This window comes from Mercenaria mercenaria, chromosome 13, assembly GCF_021730395.1.
Source record: "Mercenaria mercenaria strain notata chromosome 13, MADL_Memer_1, whole genome shotgun sequence".
NCBI lineage: Eukaryota > Metazoa > Mollusca > Bivalvia > Venerida > Veneridae > Mercenaria > Mercenaria mercenaria.
The window spans coordinates 76,877,023-76,899,947 of NC_069373.1; the positions used below are offsets into that span (position 1 = coordinate 76,877,023).

Sequence of the window (22,925 nt, forward strand, 5' to 3'; positions counted from 1 at the left end):
ATTGTACATGTGATGTTTGGACAGTGGAAAGGAAAACATAAAAGTGGAGTGTAAGGTATGTACATGTATACAGGAACATGACTGTAGGGAGTAGTCGTATATCTCTGAAATTTGTAGGGAAACTGATCTGAAATTTTAAAACAATGTACCTGTTCTTCAATCCTTATCTACAATCTTCTCTAATGGCAAGAGTTATAAATCTTTTATGTAAAATGTCAAAAAGTTGAGGGAAATTTGATCATCATCAGCATGCTCTTCTTACACCACAGAGGGTTTTTTTTATACATCATATGATTATCAACTGGCTTCACTCTAGTCCAGTCCTGTTATTTTAAATAATGGTCATTTGTAAAGGTTAATCACTTATAAAAGTAGTCTTAACTTTCCTTAACAGTTTTAAGTTCTTTTTAACTTTCTTCTGTTTGGTGAATGTACTTATGTCAGACTTTGAACCAGTGTTATACTATAGATTATATCATATTTGATGGATTTCCTTTTTGCTAATAGTAGTCCCAAATAAATTGCAGCTCACAAATTCAAAATATTTGTGACTATTAAGCTGCATCATCGATGCCCTGAAACACAAAAACTTGTATTTTTTAAATCCTTAACAACATAAATTAAGACAGCTAATGGTGAAATTATTATTATTATTATACCAGATTTATATAGCGGTCTTTTCATGATAAACACATTGAAAGGTGCTTTACATATAGCAAACACAGCCGCACAGTGCGAAAAGTACAGACACAGAGCAATCTTACCAGAGGGACAAAGTGAGATAAAGCCCCCAGAACAGATGGAGAGAAATCCTTTTTTAGATACAGGCCTGTCTTGCTAGCCTAGATCTTTGCAAATTGACAGTCTGGTTCTTAACATGCCCAGTGTATAGCACTGTTATAACTAAATAAAGTCTATGCAAAAATCACCCAATCTTCAGTACCTTAATGTAATATTCCTTGGTATTTCTTAACTCTTCGATGGAGGTCAGAGTTTTTACATAAGTCTCAACTCTTCAAATATTCCCTGTTGTTTACATTGCTCTTGATATTCTAGCATTTTGTATACATCAAACTAGGAGCCATCTATGCCAAAAGTTGAAAGAAATATGTCTGTTTTATTTCATGTCTTCGGAAATAAAGTAGGGAACCCATGTATTGATATATTGGAAAGCAGATTTGAACTGCTGTCGGAATTGCCTGTCAACATGCTATATTGTTGTAACACTGTAACTATGTGTCTTTTTGCTTGATTCCGATTGCAGAATTTATCGCCTTTATGCGGAGAGGTTATATTGTATATCAAGAATAATCTTCGGAGATAATCTCTCTAACAATGGGGAAAGATAAACATAATGTACATTGACTGTTTGTAAATTGACTAATTTACCGAACATAAAAGGGTATTCAGTACTACACTTTCCGAGAAATGTAAATAGTGAATTGTGATTAAAATTGTAGATTTTTTTCATACATTTAATAAAACATCATCTGGTATTATACACTATAAGTATGGTCCATCAAATGTTACTATATGTTACTAGGTCATTATAGGTATTTGTTTAGTACGTTTATTTCCATTTTTTCAGCTGTGTTTCAATAAAAAGGTATAAACTTAGTTTGGAGACCAGTCTAAAAATTCAAGCATCTGACTGGTTGATTCTAAGCACAGTCCTAAAAATAGACCAATCATGTTGTTGCATCCTGAGACTGGTCTACAACCTCAGAGCATAGTGTTATACAGACCTATTTAAGCCAATGGAAGTTTAATTGCTGAAATTGTTGAAATTATTTCTGTATAAAATTATGATATCTGCAACTTCCTGCTCTTCTCTTGAGAGTTTATACTTTTAACAAAATTTGCAATTCCTTAAAAGGTAACAGAGAAATGGAAAGAGGTAATATTTTGACTTATTTCATGATTGTGTAGCAAGGTCTGAGTATATTAAATAAGATCTTCTGATACTTCTGTTCAATGTCATTAGCAATGATTTTCAGTGCTGGAAAAGTTTCAAAGGGAAAAGCAGGAAGGAAATATTTACCAATTAATTAGGAATCTTTCAAGCAAGTAATTTATATTTAATAATTTTCTCATATATCTCTCTGAAGACAAATGCGAAAGTAATGGTTTCCATCATACAATAGAAAATGCTTGGATAAAAGCAAACATTCTTAAAAGGTATCTTCTCTTTGTTCTTTCATAGAGGACATGAACTAAGCATTCATTTGTTTGTATGAGGCCTGGTGGGGACTGAGCTAATGGATATGATGTCTTCATACTGCACTTTACCATGTAACAGTTGGATACAGAATAAAAGCTGTTAAAATTCTTGAAAATTTGTTTTTTTGAAAAAGAATTTAATTAGCATTCTTTGTATAGTAAAATGTTTATTTCATGTGACATGGTTTAAAATGTTACAGTTATGAATTACAATGTAACACCACTCACTTGTGTATCGATAGACTAGCCACTAGACTGATAACAAATATGTTTCTATATTTTACCCCTTTTTTTGTCTTAATTCCATTTCATAGAGACAAAAGCCAGTCTATTTTAGAGATGATGACTATGATATTGGACATAGGATATAGACTGGCTCAGTTCACTATGCACATTCAATCATAAAAATGAAAACAGATATATCATAGTCTAGTAGCTAGTCTAGTGCATTGATGGCTGGTGCACGTGGTCTGACTTGAGAAATTCACATGATTCTCAGCTGTTTTCCTTACATTTCTACATTTGATAGCTCTTATACCTCAATAATAAAATAATTTTGCTCATCCGCTTGCAATGTTTTAATGTATATTGTTTCATGATGTCTGAAAACCGTTGAAGAGGGGAAGTTCTGCAAAATTTGAGTAAACTTACCCCGATACAGCCATTTGTAACTGATACAGGACTGGTACACAGTTTGCCAACTTTAGGCTCAACTGAACTAAGCTGTTAATGTTTTCAAAGTTCTTTTCTTCAGTACACAGTAATTGGAATTAGGGTCATGTTCTGGTTTAAAGTATTGACACAAATCCGATTGTCTAGCCAGAAAAATGGACAGGTTCTGTTATTAGTTACTTCTGAGACTCAGATATAGGTTCTCAATCACATTCAGTACTGTCTCATATATGAGGAAGTTGTAATTTATGAGAAAGTTGTAAGATGTAATTTATGAGGAAGTTGTAATTTATGAGAAAGTTGTTATTGAGGAGGAAGTTGTAATTTATGAGGAAGTTGTATTTTATGGGGAAGTTGTAATTTACGTGCAAAGATTGAGTAAATCAGTTTTAAAAAGCTGGTATTTTAACCGAAGGCTTAATTTATAACTATAAAATACTGCTTGAAACCATGTGAATCTAACAAAAAAAAGAAACATACACAATTTTGTGGAATGGTAGCATGTCTTAAATTTAATTAATGATCCATCTAATTAACAAAAAATAAAGACAATACCCAATAAGTTTCATGATGTAATTGCAACAGGGTAATTTCTCCCAGAAACAGCTGCAATTTAAACAATTTACTCAACGTTTTTCCTGTTTAATACAATTTGAATGAAATAAAACGTAATCAGCTGTGTGCAATTTTCACCATTTTCACAATGTAAGATTCTATCATGGCCCTGCATGGAAAATGATTTTCATCAGCTGCTTTAAAAAAACATCTGCTGATGTTTAAAATGTTTCTTCGGCTACTTGATGTTGAAGACAACATGATGAAATATTTGTCATGACAATTAAACTGGATGAAATATTTGCCATTATATTGAAATTCAATACTACTTTTCTCATATTTCTTTTTATTTTGTCTTGTTTTAGAAGAAATACAACCTCATTTGGCGCTGTTAAGATTTTTTCTTATTGTTATATCATGTCCCGTAATCATCTTTTATGTCACAAAATGAGCAATTTTAATGCAAGTTTGGTCATAAATGGGTGAGAGTAAGATAAAATTACATTGAGATAAGATACAATCAATGGTCTTTTTTATTACTTGCCTTCATTAAAACTTTATAACGCTGACCATAAAAGGTGCTAGTTGAAGAAGATTTAAATTTACGATAAAGTATCAGTCTTAAACTTTTCTGGTGTTCGGATGTGTTGTTCTCCCCTCCCACTCTTTTACTTTAGATAAAGTAAGATGTTGATATAGTTTTAACACTGAGTTGTAGCTATCAGTCTCCTTAAGGTCAAGGTCATGTTAGGGGGATTTTAGTTTTGATATTTCTCATAGCAGAGCTTTCAAGCAATTTGCACATTTTTGGGACATTGTGAGATATGTCTTGATGTTTTCAGTTATAATAAGTAATAAGTCTCCACACCAGCATTTTCAAAATAATTATAAGTAAAATGGCTGAGAACTAAGTATTCCCACCAGAAATATTGATCCCTTCTGGGTGGAGAGTGTGGAGCTGGTGGAGAGTGTGGAGCTGGTGGAGAATGTGGAGCTGGTGGATCCAATAAAATTATCTACTACATCTTCTGTTTGCACAAACATTAAAACTTGCCCTGCAATCTTAATGGTAAATTACTGGGAAAAAGTTCACAGCTGCTGAACGAAACCAGTCAGGAAAAATGTAAAGTCAACAAGAGAGCTTGTCCTTCATGGCTTATATCAGACCAAATCAAAATGTTTATCAAAAGTAACTCATTTTACTCTGCCCCACCACCACAAACACATACACTTTGAAATTTCCTAATTATGACTGCCTAATATAGCATACTACCTTTTATATACCAGCACTTTTAAAAGACCCTTTATGATGATACAACATCACCTCTGTAATCTAGTGGTAGAGGGCCTGCTTTGAGTGTAGGGTCAGAATTTGTTCCCTTGCCAAAGACTTAAGTAGGACTCTTGTTTTGCACTTGATCAGTACATTGAAAGAGAAATTGGCTTCTCTTCTCTCATACCCTCATGGCATAGATACAAGCAGGAATGAGATGTCAGAATTCATTAATATAGGCCTGATAGAGTATGTTTCACATTCAAGCTAAAACAATTTAGTGTAGAAATATAACATTGATGTCATGAATTTTTTTCAAAAAAAAAAAAAGAAAATGTAAAAATCTTCAGTCATTTTCTGATTTTAAAATATTGATTGCTTAAAATATTTGTTTTGTCAGCCTCCATGATTCCCAGACAAATTTTCTCAAAATCGTTGCATTGACCGTATAATTTGTCGCTAATGATGATGGCAAACAACAACAATGTGGATCCGAAACAATGAATCAGATATTTTATCTTGTTGTCAAAAGAGCGCCAAAGACAAAAAAATCCACAAAGATGGCGCTAATTTGCCAACGAAGCAATTTCAGTTTTGAAAAATGAGTAATTTCAAACAGGATGTTTCAAATTCATTTGTCTCTATTAAAGCAATAAACATTATGCAAATTGGGCGACTATTGGGCTTGGATTTCTTTTTTGTGACAGAAGAGTTATGTCTTAAGCTGTTTAAACATGGAACTATTTTATATCTCTGTCAGACAAACTGCAGAAGAGAGTGGCTTTTGAAAAAAAAACTGAATGTATTTATTGTCTGCTTGCACTTCATTTTAATGTGTTTTTGTTCTCACTAAAATAGTTCAAGTGTAAAAATCAACTAAAACTTGTTTGAAAATTCAAGTAAATGTCATAATATACTTAAATATCTGAGCTTTATCTTTTGACTTAAGTTTTTACTGGTAATTTATCATTCAGCATCTCTGTATGCGACTGATAGTTATATTTGTTTAACATGAGTTGCTTCCCTTCATTTTAGCTTAGTTGTTTTCAGAAAAGCATTATTAAAAGAAGGTCTTACATGTCAGAGTTCTATTTGCTTGTATTGGGGCTGTGTGTGTTGATGTTTTCACTGTTTTGATAATCCAATTTTTTTTATAAATTACAATAGGCACTTGAAATTCTGCACATAATACTTTCACATTCATACATGTGAAATCTGAACCTTTCAAACAGATCAAAAATCCAGTTGATAACAATGAGGGACTCATTTTCACCTGTCTCAGTTGCTTTGAAATTCAGACAATAGTATGTTGCCTTTTCTATTTCATTAATCAGATTAATGTTTTTTTAAAAAAACTCCTTTTGAACATAGATTTTTTTTGTCCCTGCTTTTTAATAAGTTATTTATATTCACGGAACAGTTTGTTCTATACCATAGGGGATAATCAGTTTTGAACTCTTCTGTTTTGAAGGTAACAAAAAGGAAGGAAACAGAAAGGAAGTTGTTTAGCAAGTTGGAAATGTTTCATCTTCTATTAAGATAATTATGTGGCCAGCAGGCATTCGCACCTGAAATCTCCAGAACATCATACCTGGCTTAATAAGATCAAGTGCTGTGAAAATTGTCCATGCTGTTATATATAACTAGAGGATGAATTTCATTTATATATCTAGTCATCTAGTGCAGTCATACCTTTCTTTTTACCTCATCTGTTACGTTTTAAAAACCTTTTACTTATTCCAAAAATAGTGACTCCCCACCAGCATTGTTTTTATCGTAGCTTTTACAAAATAATGGAATGACGAATAGAGTTCTATATTTCTGTTAAAAAAAATGTGTAAAGTTCTGCTGATGAATGAAATTATTAATCACTTTGTTGTTTGCATCAGTTTTGTTTTCTTGAATCAATTGATTGTCTTTACATAGTTAGGATTAGTAAAGACAATCATGTCTGCATTTTTTACTCCTCAAAACAAAGGGCACCTCATTAAAAAGACCACTAGTACAAATTCTAAATTCATCTTAACTTTACCTACACAGATAAAGGGCATTGTTTCTCAATGGATGGTCTTTTTACAAAGGTTTCACTGTAATTTAGAAGTCTCAAAGTCATAATTGAATCTGTTTTGTAATGCACATTATTTTTCATCTTTTTGTCCATTAAGTTATAACAAGCTTAATCGTTGTAAATTTAAGAATTCAGACAATAGGCTGCATTTTGCATTAGACAACAAATTATTTCGACTACTTGTTGTTTTGCTAATGAGGAGTTTAGTGATGGCAGCCTCCTTATCTAGTTATCAGTTTTTTTTGGCAGTAAAATTGTGAAAAATGTTATCTTTACAAAAGTTATTAAACTGCCAAATCTTCAATAACAAATATATCCAAGGGTCTGATGATAAGAAACATTTTTTTTTATTTTATCTTTTTTGGAATCATAGGTTATGGCTAATAAAATTTTTCCCAGGAGCTACAAGTATGGTGGCTTTGTGTTGCTTTTGGCATGTGTAGCAAGCTGATTACCTCATGTTGATTAGTGGAGAAGGAGAAAATAAAACAATTTCAGGAGATTCTGGTCAAATCTAAGCAAACTAGTTAATATTCAACTATATTACCTTGATTTTAAAAAACCACACTAATTTTAGTCACTTCAGAATCGGTTTCCTCCTCTAATCCACTTCCCAGGAAAACGCCCATTTACTGTGGTCATGCAAAGTGACGTTTTCAACAAATTTTAAATGTTGTATAAGACACGGGTGGTAAAGGCGCAATCCAATTCCCATTGGGAATACGCTTAAAATAGGTTGCGCAACTTCCGGTGCTGGTGTTGCGCATCAGTATGTACAAAATCGAGGTAGGTGGGGTTTTATTTTTATAAATAATGACACATTTACGAGTGTTTTCGAAAAAAGCAAAATGCTTTTCGACACAAAAATGAACAAAGATCATTATGTTTGAAATACTAAATTATTAATTTAAGAATCAGCCCTGATATCACAGTTTATTAACCCTTACCCTGCTAATTTTCTGTAATGAACTTATCCATCTTTCTGTTTGGACAGTACCATCAGGCTGATCATGATCTACACTGGTTGCAAAGGCAGAATCAATTGCATCCAGCATGATAAGGGTTAAATAAAATAATTTATGATTACCTCCCTCCATTATAAAGCTATGATTACCTCCCTTTATTATGAACCTATTTGATTACTTCCCTTTACTATGAAAAAATAAGAAATGCTTTTCTTACAGAATCACTTTGAAATTTCTGTTTTTAAAATTGTTACGTAGGAACGTGTTAAAGCACACTTGGAGTTTGATAAGACAGACATTTTCATTGAAAATTTATGAAATCATATCTTGCTACATGTACTGATTTTCGGAACATTTTATTAAAATATTCCATTACAGTTTGTGATGTTTTCATGCAATTTTACATTTTGATTTGTTGATAAATGAACAGTTTGAATGGAAATTAGAATAATAAAATGATTTTTGTTTAAGCCTAAATGTTGATAAATTTTAGTGCTTCAAAAAAAATATAAGAAAAAAAAGAAATGTGTTTGTTCTTTGAGGCAAAGAATTTTTTATATAGAAGAATGATAACAGGTTTTTATTTTTTGACATGAAGATTGAAACCTGGTGAAAAAAATCTCGGAAGATTGCCAACTTTCTTTGAATGACCTGATTGTTACCGCACCTTTGGCAATGCCAGAAATTTTGCAATATTTCTGACAGACCCTGTTGTTTTATTGTAAATTATCAGACATTTCTAAAATGCTTTTTTGTATTGAATTTGATGAAGTAGAATGATAATTGCAAAAACAAGAAATATTTAATAAATCAGCCAGGCAGTGATGATACTATGTCAAATTGTTGCCATTAATTTTTGTTTTTGCAGTAGATATTTTGTTTTATAAACACTTGATATATGATTTAAAAATGCTTTATTGAATGAGACCTTTGTCATTTTCCATGTTTTTTTTTAGCTCACCTGAGCACGAGCTTTTGTGATCGCCCTGTGTCCATCGTCAGTCGTCCGTCCGTCCGTCGTCAACAATTTGACTGTCAACACTCTAGAGGTCACAATTTTGGCCTAATCTTAATGAAACTTGGTCAGAATGTTACCCTCATACAAATCTTCAACGAATTTGATACTGGGTCATCTGGGGTCAAAAACTAGGTCACCAGGTCAAATCAAAGGAAAAGCTTGTTAACACTCTAGAGGTCACAATTTTGACCCAATCTTAATGAAACTTGGTCAGAATGTTACCCTCAATAAAATCTATGACAGGTTTGATATTGGATCATCTGGGGTTAAAAACTAGGTCACCAGGTCAAATCAAAGTAAAAGCTTGTGAACACTCTAGAGCTCACAATTTTGGCCCAATCTTAATGAAACTTGGTCAGAATGTTACCCTTAATAAAATCTTAGATGAGTTCGATATTGGGTCATCTCGGATCAAAAAATAGGTCACCAGGCCATATCAAAAGAAAAGCTTGTTAACACTGTAGAGGCCACATTTATGACTTTATCTTCATGAAACTTGGTCAGAATGTTACTGATGATGATCTCAAAGTCAAGTTTGAATCTGGGTCATGTAGGGTCAAAAACTAGGTCACCAGGTCAAATCAAAGGAAAAGCTAATTAACACTTTAGAGGCCACATTTATGACCATATCTTAATGAAACTTGGTCAGAATGTTAATCTTGATGATCTATAGGTCATGTTCAAATCTGGGTCAGGTGGGGTCAAAAACTAGGTCACCTAGTCAAATCAAAGGAAAAGCTTGTTAATACTCTAGAGGCCACATTTATGACTGTATGTTCATGAAACATAGTCAGAATGTTAATCTTGATGATATTTAGGTCAAGTTCGAATCTGGGTCATATGGGGTCAAAAACTAGGTCACCAGGTCAAATCAAAGGAAAAGTTAGTTAACACTTTAGAGGCCACATTTATGACCATATCTTAATGAAAGTATCTTGATGATCTTTAGGTCAATAGGTCAGGTGAGCGATACAGGGCCTTCATAGCCCTCTTGTTTTTAAATCCTTTTTTTTTTTTGTATACCCCACAAAGGTGGGCATATTAAAAGCGCACTGTCCGTCCGCCTGTCTCTCAGTGTGTCCGTGCATCCATGTAAATTCTTGTCCGGTCTGTAACTCTGCCATCCATAAAGGGATTTCAAAATAACTGGGCATAAATGCTCACCATAATGAGATGATGTGGAAGTTTTTCGTACCAGTCTACATTTTGACAAAGTCTTTTGAGATAAAGCTTTGAAACTTTCAACACTTGTTTACCATCACCATGTCCTGTTGTAGGCAAGAGTACATAACTCCATCAAGCATTTTGGTTGAATTATTGCCCCTTTTTGACTTAGAAATCTTGGTTAAGTTTTTCGTACCAGTCTACATTTTGACAAAGTCTTTTGAGATAAAGCTTTGAAACTTTCAACACTTGTTTACCATCACCATGTCTTGTTGTAGGCAAGAGTACATAACTCCATCAAGCATTTTGGTTGAATTATTGCCCCTTTTTGACTTAGAAATCTTGGTTAAGTTTTTCGTACCAGTCTACATTTTGAAAAAGTTTTTTGAGATAAAGCTTTGAAACTTTCAACACTTGTTTACCATCACCATGTCCAGTTGTAGGCAAGAGTACATAACTCCATCAAGCATTTTGGCTGAATTATGGCCCCTTCTGACTTAGAAATCTTGGTTAAGTTTTTCGTACCAGTTTATATTTTGTGTAAAGTATTTGACCTATGGCTTTGAAACTTTTATATCTTGTTCAGTATTATAGTCTCTATCTATAGGCAAGAGTACATTACTCTGTCATCTTTTTTGGCTGAGTTTGGCCCTTTTTGAACTTGGAAATTGGTTCTGTTTATGTCCATGTTTTGTCAAGACTATTTGACATATGGCTTTTAAACTTTAAACACTTGTTTATCATTATGATTTCCATCTGTAGGCAAGAGTACATAACTCTGACAACTATTTTGGCTGAATTATGGCCCTTTTTGGACTTTGAAATTTTTGTCAAAACTATTTCAACTGTGGCTTTGAAACTTTTAACACTAGTATATCAACATGATTTCCATCTGTAGGCAAGTGTACATAACTCTGTCAACTATTTTGACTGAATTATGACCCTTTTTGGACTTGGAAATTAGTTAAATTTTTCATACAAGTCCATAGTTTGCCTAACATATAACTTAATAACATATTTGCCATCATGGTCACACATTGCCACTTAGTGCAAGACTAATCAAAACCCACAAATACAGGAACATTTTTTGTTTAATCCATTTTTTTTTCTTTTGTCTGAAAATCTGTGGAAATATTTTGACCCCATTCTTCAATCAATTCTTCGAATAGTCGAGCGCGCTGTCATCCGACAGCTCTTGTTTTTAAAATGTTTTACTACAAAAGAAGACAATCCAAACAACATACGGTGATAATAATTTGTGGTTTTGGTAAAACATAGCTGTTTTATAGGGAATTTAAGTTTAAGATTGCATATTTCCAGACATGAAATGAATTTAAATTTTATTTTTTTGTTTTGATATAAAGTTGTGGTTTTATGAAACCAGAAAATCCATGAAAATTAGCCTTCCACAACAATGATTTTATTTTGATATATTAACTTTTCCATCTTTCAATTTAGACAGTACCATTAACTGTTAAAAGGGGTGCTTACCAAGAAGATACTGACTTAATGGTGAACAGTGCAGATCTTGATCAGACTGCATGGATGTGCAGGCTGATCATGATCTACACTGGTCGCAAAGGCAGAATCGATCGTGTCCAGCATGATAAGGTTTAAACAGATTATCTTTATAATTATGAATTACATATTTGTCTTTCTGCATATTACCCTAATCATGGGAGCTCTATCAATGTAATGTTACCGTAGATACCCATGTATAATGCGCAGTTTTTTGACCTCCAGGACCACCCCCGAATCGTGGGTGCGCATAATACACAGGTATAGACAATTTTCCAACTACAAAACAAGTTTGTTACCGATGTTCGCCATTTTGTTAAAGGGAAACTACTCCCCGCACTTACTGTTCACGCTAAAATCTAAGATTGCCGTTACGTTCCGTAAAAGATCGAATTGTTTATTTTTCTTTCAAACAAAATTAATTTCATATAAATTTAAAAATATTTTGACGAAAGAAATGTTTATAAATCACAAAAATTATGTTACTAATTAAAGATCGAGAATTATCTTTAACCGAGATCAAACTGTGAACAACATAATTGACACGAGGTGACACGTTGATTGCCGGTAATTACTGGCTTTTTGATCGTGACAAAAAGACTATCACACCTTTTGTTATCATTTTAAATCTAGAAGCTCATGTCATTTTGAAAGATACCATTCCGAAATATTGAATCAGCTGCTATTTATTTATTCAAAATAGTGAATTAAAAAAGGTAAAACAACAAATATAACAATAATTTACTGGTTTTATTTTCGAGAAAACAAAAATCGATAGTACCGTGAGACCGATGCTGCTCTCCGCCGTGGAGATAAAATTTATTACCGGTGTCGATGTAAACTCTACTTTCGTTTTCCATCCACCTCAAAATTGACCAAAAAATTTTTTTTTTTTTTTTCCCCAGGATTTTGGACTAAGATCGGGGGTGCGCATTATAAACGGGTGCGCATTATACACGGGTATCTACGGTACATTGTCGGTGTTCATTTATAGGAAAGAATATATTTCCCAGGATACAGACTTGGCCTAAGGGCTCTGTTGAATCAAATAGATGCAAAGAGTAAGTCATCCGTGCTTAATTTCCAGTATATCTATTTTTTGTGTTCATCCATCTGTAAGTTAATTAACTTTTTTACATCGTGGAGCCCGGCATCTAGGCTACAGAACGATGCCTCTACACTTTATACATGCATGGGAATCACTTTTTTTCCGTGGCAACAGCCCACTAGGTTATTCTGTAATTGAAGTAATTGCTTTTTCTAAGAATATGGATGATTAATTAATCATAATAAAGGCTTTTCTTCGTCTAACTAAGCCTTAGGTAATGCCTTTAATAATATTGAAACCTAAAAGTTCACCGTCTTACCCACACTTCAAAATGGTAATAAAGTAGTTCCTGCCTTACCACTTACGGAACTTTTAATGATTTAGAGCAGAGAGCAAAAAAGTCTTTTCTTCTTTCCATAACACAAGAAGCAGTTATTTAATTATTTATAAGAACAAGCTTAAGTTTCCTCCTGTTAAAGCCTTGATGTCGAAATTGTTTCTGTTATATTGACTTGTAAGAAAATGTTGTACATTTAGCACTCCAGAGGGTTCAAGTGGAAATATCGTAGAGTAACACGAACACGTATTGTTTAAAATGGTTTACACTCCATAACAAGCTTTGTCTCTCATACTGTAAATTTATAGCACCAAAATTTCAAGACATTAAAAAAAAAAGGTATACTCATAAAATAACATTAAATATACTCGTAAGGTAAAATTAAATGTGCAAAAAGGGGGCCTCCGTGGGTGTGTGGTTAAGGTCGCTGACTTCAGATCACTTGCCCCTCACCAGTGTGGGTTCGAGCCTCACTCGGGGCGTTGAATTCTTCATGTGAGGAAGCCATCCAGCTGGCTTACGGAAGGTCGGTGGTTCTACCCAGGTGCCCGCTGATGAAATAATGCATGGAGGGGCACCTGTGGTCTTCCTCCACCATCAAAGCTGGAAAGTCGCCATATGACCTATAATTGCGTCGGCGCGACGTTAAAACTAAAAATGCAGATTTGTCCTGAATTTATCAGTCTGTTTGCTTGTCTCCATAATTTTCTGGAATATTTTGATGTCAACATTTCATGTGTATTGTGCTATGGTTTATTGTAATGATGCTATACTAAAATTCTGACAAAAGGCCCTGTGCTCAGTATGACCACAGTTGGCACAATTTCCCCACTTTAACTTTTGTTAAAGCATAAAATGACTACAGCAAGAAAATATCCCTAGTATGCCTTAAAGCAGGCACCTTGTATTTAACATTCAATTGCATGAAGCAGCCAGTGGGTCAACTTTCGACATTGCCTCTTTGTTCTAAATTCAAATTGTTCAAATTTGTTCAAATTGTCCTAAGCAGCATTTTGCCATAAGCAGCTAAATTGTGTCGCTCCATCGGCTAGCTGCTTAATACAGGTTGGACTGTATTTCTAGTTTAACAGTTAACCCTCCATTAATTTGTGTAATTGCCACTAAAATGTGATTACCAGAAATTACTTGTGTTAAAGTAATAAATCCAAATTTCTTTATAATTTGACAGTGGTAAGTTCAAACCATAAAATGTTTGGAAGATATTGATGGTAATGAAATAAATTTCTAAGATATTTTATTCTTATGGGGATAGAACATGTATCAGAATTTTCTGTGATTGAAAACTTCAATTCTTGAGTTATATACTCTAATATTTGGGAAGATTTTGAGAATCCTGGGAGAATATAAAATTGGAGAGAGATTAGAATGTATGGTTCCAGTGACATTTAAAACAAAATTTAATTGTCTTTAAAGGGCATTGTAAAGTTAAATCATCAAAAGATAACATAAATGCATTTCTCTTGGTTCTGTTTCTTTCTTGAACACTTATTCTCTTTCAGTGTCATTGAAGCAGACTAATTTCACAACTATATTACCACTGTCTCCTAATAGATTATAAGACCTTCACACAGTTTGGTTATGGTTGTAAGGATTCCCAATCCTGATGCTCTGGTCTGAGATGACAAACTAGATCAAGATACATTTAAAACATAATTTCCTAAAATTTTTATTTTTTAATATTTGCTGACTCAGCAAATTCCCTGTTGGCTTTGGGATGAAAAGGGAAAATTTGAATATCCTCTGGTCTGAATACAAACTATAGAGACAATTACACTACACCAGGAAACTGGTGCAGGCGAACATGGAAATTGTCTCCAAATTAGACACTCCAGTCTCTCAGTCTCTCAAATTCTGTAATTTTGATTTCTTCATGCATAAAGTTCAGTTTTGTTTCACAATTTCCATTCCATATTGACCGAGAACAACACCCAGTGGTTATGATATGACCATTTTTATTTTTGTGCTAGAAATATTATATAACTGGCGAGGACATTACCTAATGTATAACATGTTTTAAGGTTGTGGACCCCAATGTCACAGTCGCCATTTTCTGTGTAATTATGTATTTTCGTATTCTGTCGTGCCGTAACAAAAAATTACTTTTTTCTATAGCAACCAGAAAATGCTGGGGAGTGATGGTCTAGTGGTTAAGGTGTTGGCCGCTCGATCCAGGGGTTTTGGGTTCTAGCCCCAATGGGGTCACGACCATGCCTTCTCATATGACACCAGTACTGGTTTTTCCAGGAAGTGGACTCGAGAGAGGTTCAATTAAGCTTGAAGCTTTCATCACAATCCAGCTGAAATAAATTAGTATAATTTAAACTAACCAGAAAATGCCAATATCACATTGATGATTGTCATTACAGGTCCGCTACCTTAAAAGAAGTCTTGCCACAGTTAGTTGTTTGCAAAGAATAAGTCTTGCCCTTTTTTACTGCCTGAGTCTTTGACTTTTTTTTTTTTTAAGTTTATGTTCTACATAAACATAAATGAAAACTATTAAAAGGAGGGGAGACACTAAATTTCATTATCAAGATGAGATAGACAACACACCTCCCTGAAGAACAATTACCCAAGTGAGATAGACATGACTATTAACTCTGTCTAGACTATCATAAATTCTATTATCTTGGCTTTTTCACTTGCTGTGCATCAGTCAATAGAAATTTAATGTAATTTTCAAGTTTTATGTCATGTCTACAGAGATATGTCTGGAAAATTTCAATTTTGAAAAGAATTGACACTATAATTTTAAGATAGAATACAAAAATTGGAATGGTAAAAGAAACAGATCTAACACCGGGGAAAATAATTGAATTTATCAGCATAAAATTCCAGGGTTTCAGTTTAAAAAATGAATATCTCAGGGAGGCAAGAGTTCATAAGATAAAATAAGTAGCATTTGGATTTGTTTTTAGTAAAGGGTATTAATTTCCATGGTTTCTTCATAAGATTGGGGTTGATACAGGCAAAGCCTTTGATAAAGAACATCTTTTTGTCTCACAACCAACTCACCACCAACTTACTACCAACTTACAACCAGCACTCCACCAACTCACCACCAACACACCACCAACTCGCCATCAACTCACTACCAACTCACTACCTCAAATAAGTGTAAAATGCCTTTAATTGAAAGGGTTGTTCAGTAGGAGGTAAAGTAAGTATAGGACTGGTAAGTATCTTTTACTGGATACCCTGTTTCCAGCAGTATTTGCCCAGACTGGATGCTGCAGAGGTAAATTGTTACAGTATGCTCTTACAGAAAAAAGTTACAAGTGGTCACTTTCGTTGACTTCTGCTGTTACACAAGAAACATTTACATATGTGAAAATAAAATAAAATTTGTAGCTGTGCTATCTATAACCATGACCGCTACTTAAACAAACTTACTCTGGTTTGAAACCTTTTGTGGTAAGTTTTGTTATAATTTTATACTTCCAGATTGTTTTGGAGACGCATGAGAGGGCACGGGAGTACGACCAGGTTGCGGTAGATCTCGGTTCTCCAATCAACCCTGATTTAGTCATCTATGGAAACCATATCTTCGCCATGAGTAAACAAAAGGTTTGTCCACGGCTTTTCAATAAATAAAAAAACCAAGATTCCATATGAGCACATCATAATGTATTGTAATTATATACTTAACCTTTAGCCTGCTAAATTTCTGAAATGGACTGGTCCATCATTCAGTTTGGGCAAAACCATTTATTATTACTGAAAATTAACTGACTGAATAGCAAACAGTGCAGACCATGATCAGCCTGCATGGCAGGCAAAGGCAGAATCACTTGCCGCCAGCAGGCTAAAGGTTAAGAAATAAGTATTAGTTTAGTAGTTTACATCAGAGTATGAAATATATGGGTATGTCTAAAAGTATTTTCAGACAGAAAACCTTCATTTCAAACATGTATTTCACACCCAAATTGAACTTACTAAACTGATTTATATCTTATATTCATGTTTTTTTTCTCATTCTTTCTTACTATTTAAATTGATTGAGCATTGTATACCCGAGTACTTCTTAAATTATAGATTCTCTGTAACAACAAAATCGTCTTATAATCATTACTGTTACTGAATAACATACATTGCAACATCTCATCAAAACACATGCTTTCCATAAGTTACATCTGGTAAAATGCATGTAGCTCATATGACAACATGAGGTATCAAGCGCTACTCTGCCTTTACGTAACATCATAGCAATATATAACACAGTTGGAAACTTATCCTTTACATAAAACTTGCAGCTTTCAATTTCATTTGAGCTCACACCATCTTTTTATGAAAATGACCCACTTTCTGTGACATTGACTTTTCACATGACCTTGACTTCTTACTTGACCTTGACACTCTTTCCATGATTTTGACATTTGAATCAGTCTAATCTTTTAAGAAAATAAACAGTGCTAAGCAGTTACTCCCCTAACCATAACTTCATAAATATCAAGAAATAATGCTGTTTTCAGAAGTACTTCACTGTATTATGTGTGGTGATTAGAATCAAAGAGAGCATTTCAATAAAAACTTCCTCAGCGAACAACCTGACTTGAATAAATGTCAAGTTGTAAATTATGCTGCAGCAAAGGCAAGTGTCTTAGAAATGAACAAATATTGTAACAAAGTAGAACTAATGGTTGCTGCAGTCAGTAAGTGGATGCAATAGAACATGTAATTCTGAAAGAAAGAAGAACTGGCTTAAAAATGTGCAGGCACTCTTTGTATTACAGTAAGTAAAGAATTGTTCTGCATGTTTGAAACTGAAAAACAATGTTGGATATATAATATACACATAGCAGCTTGAAATTATCTGGATAGGAAAAAGGATTTTTCATAAAAAAAAATGGATGCCAGGAGTTTTGATAATAGGGCATCTGTGACCAAGTGGTAAAGGTTCATATCCCTTTTCCTCTCACCTCCGTTGGTTCAAGCTCTGCTCGGATCACCATGTGGTGTAGCTATCCAGCTGGGTTCTGGAAGGTCCTTTTTATACCTATGTGCAAACCCTTGCCTGAAATAACATTGGTTGCGTCCCTTGGGATCTTCTGCGGCCATTATAGATTGAAATGTGCCGCATGATCTTAACTTAAAACCTAACAACAGAGACAAACAATCAGGATTTTAACTTTGTTCAAAGTTTAACTAGGTAGCCATATAACCTGAATTGTGTCTGTGTGGCCACAAGGATTTTAAATATGTTCATATTGAAGTTTATTCTATGTTGGAGAGAAAAGCGATGCTGAATTATAAAAGTAAACATTTTGTAATTTTTCTGAATCTACTTTATACTCAGACATTATCTCTAGCGTTTAGTGTTTTTCTGCAGTATCTTGTTTGTTTCTCTGTGGCAGCCGAGCTCTTGAATCAATCAAATCTTTACAATCAAAGAAATAAACATTTCCCTGCCTGCTGAAATTTTATTATGGAGCTTAACAGAAGTTTTGCATGCAGAGATTTCATGCATTGCATGCCTCTCAGAATTCATGAATTGATTTTATAGAGAATGCTAGTTTATTGCATTTAACATATTATGGGTTCCAACTATCATGTCGCCCAGGGCTTTCAAATTTGAAGTCTTACATTCATTATAACAAAACAGTGATGATAATTATCTATTTGCTAACTAGGCAAAAACAGCTCGTTCCATAAATGCATAGCAATGAAATAAGCTCGGAATTCCCTGCAGAACTGTGAAACTAGGAGATGACTCTCTATTGTCATCAAAAACATGAGTGAGATATAGCATCGGACTAATTGATAGCAGGTTTTATATCATTTTAACAGCAAAACATGTATAAATATTGCACACATATAGAATATATGTGTGTTATACAGACTAATATAAGATTACCACTTGATAATGTTAGTCATACAGTTATATTACAGCTGTATAATGTAGTTATGATGTTAAGTTCCATATTGGGAATTATTTAATTGGGAAATAATGGAATTCATTACAGAAATAATTGTTGAAAGCAAAAGATTGGTTTCTATTCCTGACTGATCGCTATTAGGTAATTATATTACTGCTGTAATATATGGCAATAAACCGGAAACAAAATAAGGTAGCTAATATTGTATTTATAATGTTATACAAGTATATGAACTGATCGATTTCCAAGGCAGTTACGCAGCAGTCAACATTGATGGGACAGTTTAAACATACAAATATTATCAGTTTCAGGGAGAAGCTATCTATCTAAGGCACTATAGTTCCTGATTTTTGCAGTATCATTGAAGAAACTAGCAGTTGTTCAAAAGGGGCATAATTCTTGGACAGAACGGTAACAAAATCAACAAGAAAAATAGTAAAGGCAACAAAAGGTGTAAGGACACTTGCCATAATTTTTCACACATGTAATGGTTACAATACAAGAAAATATTTTTAACAGTAACAGAATTTCACGGCATTGTGAGAAATCCTTGTCTATCAACAACAGATTTCATGTTAGGAATGACCATCAAAATAGCAGCAAGGGGAGATAATTTGTGCTGTTTTAAAAGCATGTATACAGACTGGGTACATTTATTTGCCTGTAGACTATTCTTTTTAATATACAGTTATCCTATTTTATCAATATCATGCTTGGTTCTAATAGAAAATGATTCCGTCTGTACTTGCTGAAGAGATATTTCCCAACATACTTACGATAGATGTATATGACCATAAATAGAGTCAATTTTGAACAATTTGTCTGGAAAAATTTAAGTTAATTCATATTGATAAAGTGGACATAGTCGGTTTTCTTAGAATTATGTACAGGAAGCCAGTCATTGCAAGGAGGAACTTAACTGCAATGTAAAACGTGTATGTGATATAAGAACGATTTCCTTGAAATATAACAGGCATTCTGTGGATTGAACTTTGAAACTCCTAACAATTTCTCAAACATGAACATTTTTAGTTGAGTTTACTCCTTTTTGTACCCCCTGGCAACAAAGTTGTAAGGGGGGGTATACTGGTTTCAGGTTGTCTGTCTGTCCGTCAGTCCATAGACGCAATCTTGTGCGCACCATCTCTCCTTAACCCCTTGAGAGAATTTAATGAAACTTCACACAAGTGATCAGTACCAACAGTAGTTGTGCATGGGGCATGTTAGGTTCTTTTAGAAAAAAAATTTGCAGAGTTATGGGACTTTGTTTTTTGTTACTATACTATATACATAGACACAATCTTGTGCGCACCATCTCTCCTCATCCCCTTGACACAATTTAATGAAACTTCACACAAGTGATCAGTACCAACAGTAGTTGTGCATGGGGCATGTTAGGTTCTTTTAGAAAAAAAATTTGCAGAGTTATGGGACTTTGTTTTTTTTGTTATTATACTATATACATAGACACAATCTTGTGTGCACCATCTCTCCTCATCCCCTTGACACAATTTAATGAAACTTCACACAAGTGATCAGTACCAACAGTAGTTGTGCATGGGGCATGTTAGGTTCTTTTAGAAAAAAAATTTGCAGAGTTATGGGACTTTGTTTTTTTGTTACTATACTATATACATAGACATAATCTTGTGCGCACCATCTCTCCTCATCCCCTTGACACAATTTAATAAAACTTCACACAAGTGATCAGTAACAACAGTAGTTGTGCATGGGACATGTTAGGTCCTTTCGGAAAAAAAATTTGCAGAGTTATGGGACTTTGTTTTTTTGTTACTATACTATATACATAGACACAATCTTGTGCACACCATCTCTCCTCATCCCCTTGACACAATTTAATGAAACTTCACACAAGTGATCAGTAACAACAGTAGTTGTGCACGGGGCATGTTAGGTTCTTTCAGCGACAAAAATTGCAGAGTTATGGGACTTTGTTTCTTGTTAACATACTATGTACATACAGTCTGCATATGCAATCTTGTGCGTGCCTAATCTACCAAACCCTTGCACACAATTTAATGAAACTTCACACAAGTGATCAGTACCAACCCTAGTTGTGCATGGTGCATGTTACATTCTTTTAGATAAATATTCTGCATAGTTATGGGACTTTGTTTTTTGTTACTATACTATTAGTACAGTCTATATACATACAGTCCACATTATTATGCAATCTTGTGTGCGTCAAATTGCAATGTACTGTGTCAGTGCATGCGGGGGATACATTCATCACCTTTAGTGATAGCTCTAGTTATATGCCTGAAGGGATGTATTATGTTATACCCCCGGTGTCCGTGTCCGTCTGTCTGTCCATTAGCAATTTTTGGTCCACTCTTGAACCCCTTGAAGGATTTAGAAGAAACTTGACACAAATGTTCACCACATCAAGACGACATGCAGAGCCCATGTTCTGGATGGCTTGCTTCAAGATCAAGGTCACACTTAGGGGTCAAAGGTCATACCTGAACCCCTTGAAGGATTTCGAAGACACTTGACACAAATGTTCACCACATCGAGACAATGTTCAGAGCGCATGTTCTGGATGGCTAGCTTCAATGTCAGGGTCACACTTAGGGGTCAAAGGTCATATGGTTATGTTTTGTGCCCCCTCTGTAACTCTTGAACTGCTTGAAGGATTTTAAAAAGACTTGGCACAAATGTTCACCACATAAAGGATGTGCAGAGCACATGTTCTGGATGACTCGCTCCAAGGTCAAGGTCACACTTGGGGGTCAAAGGTCATACCTTTGGGCATAATTATATTGCTTCGCATTGCGGTGCTCTTGTTAATTTGTTGTTCACAAAACTTACAAAAATGTAAACCCTATTTAATTATTTAGTATTATTGTCCTACCAGTTTCTTTTGAAGTCTGACAATTATGTCATTAGCAGGGCTTGAGCCTGTGGTCAGATGGTTCGTTGGCTGTGACAAAGATACCATATATACCATGGCTTACCTTCTGAGCATGTTTATGTTTAAACAGTGTAACAAGTCTGCAGGATAAAGCTAATCTCCTGAGGGATTGAGGGTTTGGATCCTGTGGATTGTGGTTTTTGTTGATAGTTTCAACAATTTTCTACATCCACATTGATTTTGCAGTAAAGATGCACACTTGTGTGGTCCAAATTACATCCCTTTTACCAATAATCGGGCTTTTATTTTATTTCATACTTTTTTCTTAACTCTCGGGTTCTGTTATTAACTTTATAAGAAGGCAATGCTAATGAAAAAGATTGATGTATTAAAGTCACCTACTTGGTTTTATTTGTAGTCTGCAGGGGTTATTATCACCTTTAAGTCGTAAAAGTATCTCTTCTTCTATATAAGCCTGATTATATCAAGATCAGGTTGACATTTTGCATGCTTTATTTTGCCGTGACATGCAAAGTATTTAACTTTTCTTGTATGAAAATGAATCTGTCAATTTCTCGCTACTGTGATGAAATGTTGCCAGCAATTTGGTGTCTTTTTCTATCCAAACACAACGCTCGATACTCGATGGAGATGTAGAGGCTATTGAGATGGTAATATTCCGAGAAACATTGTTTCATTCAAGCAAGATGAAATTTTTTCCTAGGAATGCGTAACAGCTATGGAAATCCCGCAAGGAGTTTATTATTTGACAGGCAGACAGAAGCATTTTTTCATGATCCTTGTAAAATAGTGTATTTTGTCAAGACAGCTTTAGATTAACGGGCAACTCCAGCTATTACATGGACTGAGACTGCAAGATAACATTCAAGGCAAAACACGCAATCTGAATTTCAAAGTGTTTTTCTTGAAATCTTAGAACTTTGACGCTCATATTATTACGGAGAACAGAAAATGTGCAAGGACAGTTGAACTTGCCTTTAAGTGGTCACCTGTAGTAAGCAGCCACTTGCTAAATTAAATTTTGTGCTGATTTCAGTCTGACTTATGCACCTTCTGCCTTATGAAGCCGCATTGTATTGCTCCCTTGGCTGGCTGTTAAATGCCAGTTGTCTGAATCTGTCTGAATCGTTCTATGAACAAAACAGACTGATGCATTCCTTTTTTAAATCAGAATTATTTAACCAAACTCATGAAATTAAAAAAAAAAAGAGTTCGGTATAATATTATCAGGTTCTTTGTAATATACTTTTTCATGATAAACATATTTAAAGGTGCTTTACGTTACTAAGCGCAA

General features: G+C 34.2%; 1 protein-coding gene across 1 annotated transcript in view; it reads left to right on the plus strand.

The window, feature by feature from the left end:
• LOC123529197 (plexin-A1-like) overlaps nucleotides 1–22,925 on the plus strand; it is a 175,504-nt gene that overhangs the window by 87,596 nt on the left and 64,983 nt on the right. The window contains exon 7 of the mRNA XM_053520997.1: nucleotides 16,304–16,426. Coding sequence (XP_053376972.1) covers nucleotides 16,304–16,426 — 123 coding nt within the window. The remainder of the gene's footprint in view (nucleotides 1–16,303; nucleotides 16,427–22,925) is intronic.